Source organism: Chaetura pelagica, unplaced genomic scaffold (assembly GCF_000747805.2).
Source record: "Chaetura pelagica isolate M959 unplaced genomic scaffold, ChaPel_1.0 scaffold630, whole genome shotgun sequence".
In the NCBI taxonomy this organism is placed as follows: Eukaryota; Metazoa; Chordata; class Aves; order Apodiformes; family Apodidae; genus Chaetura; species Chaetura pelagica.
Window position 1 is genome coordinate 1,840,569 of NW_009951855.1, and position 2,902 is coordinate 1,843,470.

General features: G+C 34.7%; 1 protein-coding gene across 1 annotated transcript; it reads right to left on the minus strand.

Moving 5' to 3' along the window:
• Positions 1-251: 251 nt before the first annotated feature.
• On the minus strand, positions 252-2,220 carry HESX1 (HESX homeobox 1). Its single transcript, XM_009993412.1, has 4 exons — positions 2,028-2,220; positions 1,704-1,909; positions 1,291-1,392; positions 252-350 (listed from the first exon to the last, which is right to left on the minus strand). Exons 1-4 carry the CDS (start codon positions 2,218-2,220, stop codon positions 252-254), a joined length of 600 nt encoding a protein of 199 aa, XP_009991714.1.
• Positions 2,221-2,902: the final 682 nt, after the last annotated feature.

The window sequence follows — 2,902 nt, forward strand, 5'->3', positions numbered from 1 at the left end:
ACTGCAAAAATATCGACACCTTTCAGAAAATACTTATTAAAATATATAGGAAAAGTTCACTCATTCCACAAAGAGTAGATTATAACAACACTTGAAGTATTTACAGTTTATTTGAGTGAAAATTAAGATAAACTTTCAAATCTGGAGATAAAATTATAATTAATATTTCATCATTACTTAATACAAGGTATGAAATTCCAATAATTTCTCATGTTTTACTGCAGTGCCACAACACCAAACCATCCTTTGTTCTACTCTAGCAGGCTGGAAGTGAAAGTATTTTTCACCATTAGAAACTGAGATTCTCGGTGTGATCTTTTCAGCTTTGCACGGCGGTTCTGGAACCAGATCTATAATGGAAAAAAAAGGCACATTTTTCAGAAATATAGAACTGTAAACAGAACAAGCTTTGAAAGTTAAATATATTCACAAAATTCAACACTATTTTGTGTAGTTTGGAAGTTCAATGCAAATTTTAAATCTGCAGGTAATGGCATTACCTCCAGTAATTTACATACCAGACAAAAAAATAAATACCTCCATCTTAACTGGAAAGTGAGGACCAGGTTCACTGTAATTAGTATAAAAACTAGTATTAACTGACACTGGAAGATCTGAGCATCTAGAATTCACACTCACGTAGGGTGTTACATCTTCAGCCTGCTTATTAGTTGCAGCATGGAGCTTGCCATCAACCCCAATATAGTACTGGTATCCAAAGCTTAATAAACCTCAAGGTGAGGCTTGAATTCTAGTATTTCTGGTGTGCTTCTTATCACATTGGACTACTTGTAAATCAATAATAAAATTTGTAGTAGTAGAGTAGGTTTTGCTTTTGTTCAGAGAAACCAATGTTTGAGTCTACATGTTCAACACGTGTGCTCTACTGACAGTCTCATAAAATACTTAAGACATTTATACAAATTATTTTAATAATGGTTTCAAATTTGTTTTTCAAATATGGGGTGACAAGTATAATATAAACATGATTTTTAAACATGGAAGCAAATTATTAAGTTCCACACATGATAACTAGAGATTAACAGAGCAGATATGGAAATATTGTAGCAATTAATTCCACATCAATGCTATGGAAGAAGGTTTAAGATTTCAAAAGTAACTCAGTGGCTTCCATGTCACAAATCACTGAATGCATACCACATGTATAAATGTACATGGTTTTAAACTAATATGATGATAATGATAATAATAATAATGTCAAACTACTTATTTATATAACCGGATAGTACATGTAGATGGAATTACATAAAAGTTAAAATTTTTAATTACCTGTATCCTGTCTTCATCTAAATCTAACTTGTGAGCCAGCTCTTCTCTAATATCAATGCCAGGGTAGGAGTTCGTTTTAAAAACATCTTCCAAGACTTCAATCTGAAGGGATTAAAACAAAGTTGTTGACCAGTTATCACTATCTCAATAGGAGTAACAAAGAAAATAAATCCAAAAAGCATTTTAGTTTGTTAAACGTGAGGCTTCAGAACAGTGTCTGCACAATTCTGATTCATACACAGGTCTGCTGAAATTAGCAATATTAGTGTTAATTTACACTAACTCCTGATCACATTTCTCTCAACAGATGTACCTCATACTGAATTAGCTGGCTGTTACAGCCTTCTACCAACATTTCACTAAACTACACGAGTTAAAACTACTCATGAGTTAAATACTAATAAAATCCCTACCTGGTTTCTAGTGAATGCAGTTCTTGGTCTTCTACCCCTGTACCAGCTCAGGTCTCGTTTGAAGGACAGCCTTTCAGTGACTGAAAAATAGTTTTCACACTTCAAAATTTTTTCCTCTTGCACTGGATTATTGTTGGCATGAAATAATGCATTTTCATAGCAAACAACAGGAATTTGGAGATGGGGATTGCTGTCATCACCTAGAACTAGAAAAAGCAAGGAAATTATAGCTTCAATGTACTGGTTTTCAGTAGAAACATTAAAATATGTACATTTTTAAAGGAGTAGAAGAGTAAGAGGTTACAAAACAGACTGCAGACTTACCCAAGCTTGCACATGCATCCATCCATGGTCTGTGAGGTTTCACAGCTGGAATGCCATCTTTTTTCTGCTCCAGTCCCAAAATACTTTCAATGGAAAATGAGCACTGTGTGGTTTTATTTTCTACAAACCCAGGCACTTTCCGGAGATTCTGAGGCGCCGATGCATTAGCAACACACAGCGCTGTACTTGCCATGCTTTCCCCTTCAGCCAGCACAGCATGTGTACTGTACTTGCATTTCTCCCCAAGTCCTCCTTATAGCTATGTTGACAAGGGGGTTGGATTTGCAACGTCATTAATTAAAATCTTTTATTAGAAAGTTTTAGCATGTCAATGAAAACTCTCCCACTAAGAGGCACGAGGAGTTAATTGTTTATTTGTTTGCAAGTAATTAGCAGCTAATGGTGACACTAGGGGGGCCACCATGAGGGACAAAAAGTGTTATCTCTCCTAACCAGAACATCGACTTAACTTTCTCAGAAGAAACTGTGCACAAATACAGTAATTCTCTTTTATTTGAAATCATTAATGTATAAAATCAGTTTTTTAAAAAACTTTAAACTCCAATGGACTCCACTCACCTAAACATAGCAGTATGATAGGAAACCAGTCAAGTAATAAGTAATCTCATTTAAGTGAATTTCCTTCCAAGAAAATTTAAAAAATAATCTCTTAATGCTATTAGGGTAATCCCGATGAAAATGCCTCTGTTTTTTCATATGCATATGTAATGGTGAACGTGGTCAATAAAACAACAATAGCTTTTGGCATAAGACACTGTGCAGCGGGTTGGCAGTGTTGTCAAAGCTCAGTGTAATTGCCTTCCAAGTGCCTGGATTATTTAACAGCAACAGTTGCACCATTTTAAATAATTCAT

Excerpts from the sequence above, each read along its gene's own strand:
- HESX1 (XM_009993412.1), bottom strand. The coding sequence starts at position 2,220 with ATGGCAAGTACAGCGCTGTGTGTTGCTAATGCATCGGCGCCTCAGAAT. Across the intron at positions 1,910-2,027 it reads GGATGCATGTGCAAGCTTGG|TTCTAGGTGATGACAGCAAT; the intron begins GTAAGTCTGCAG and ends TGCTTTTTCTAG. Across the intron at positions 351-1,290 it reads TAGATGAAGACAGGATACAG|ATCTGGTTCCAGAACCGCCG; the intron begins GTAATTAAAAAT and ends TTTCCATTATAG.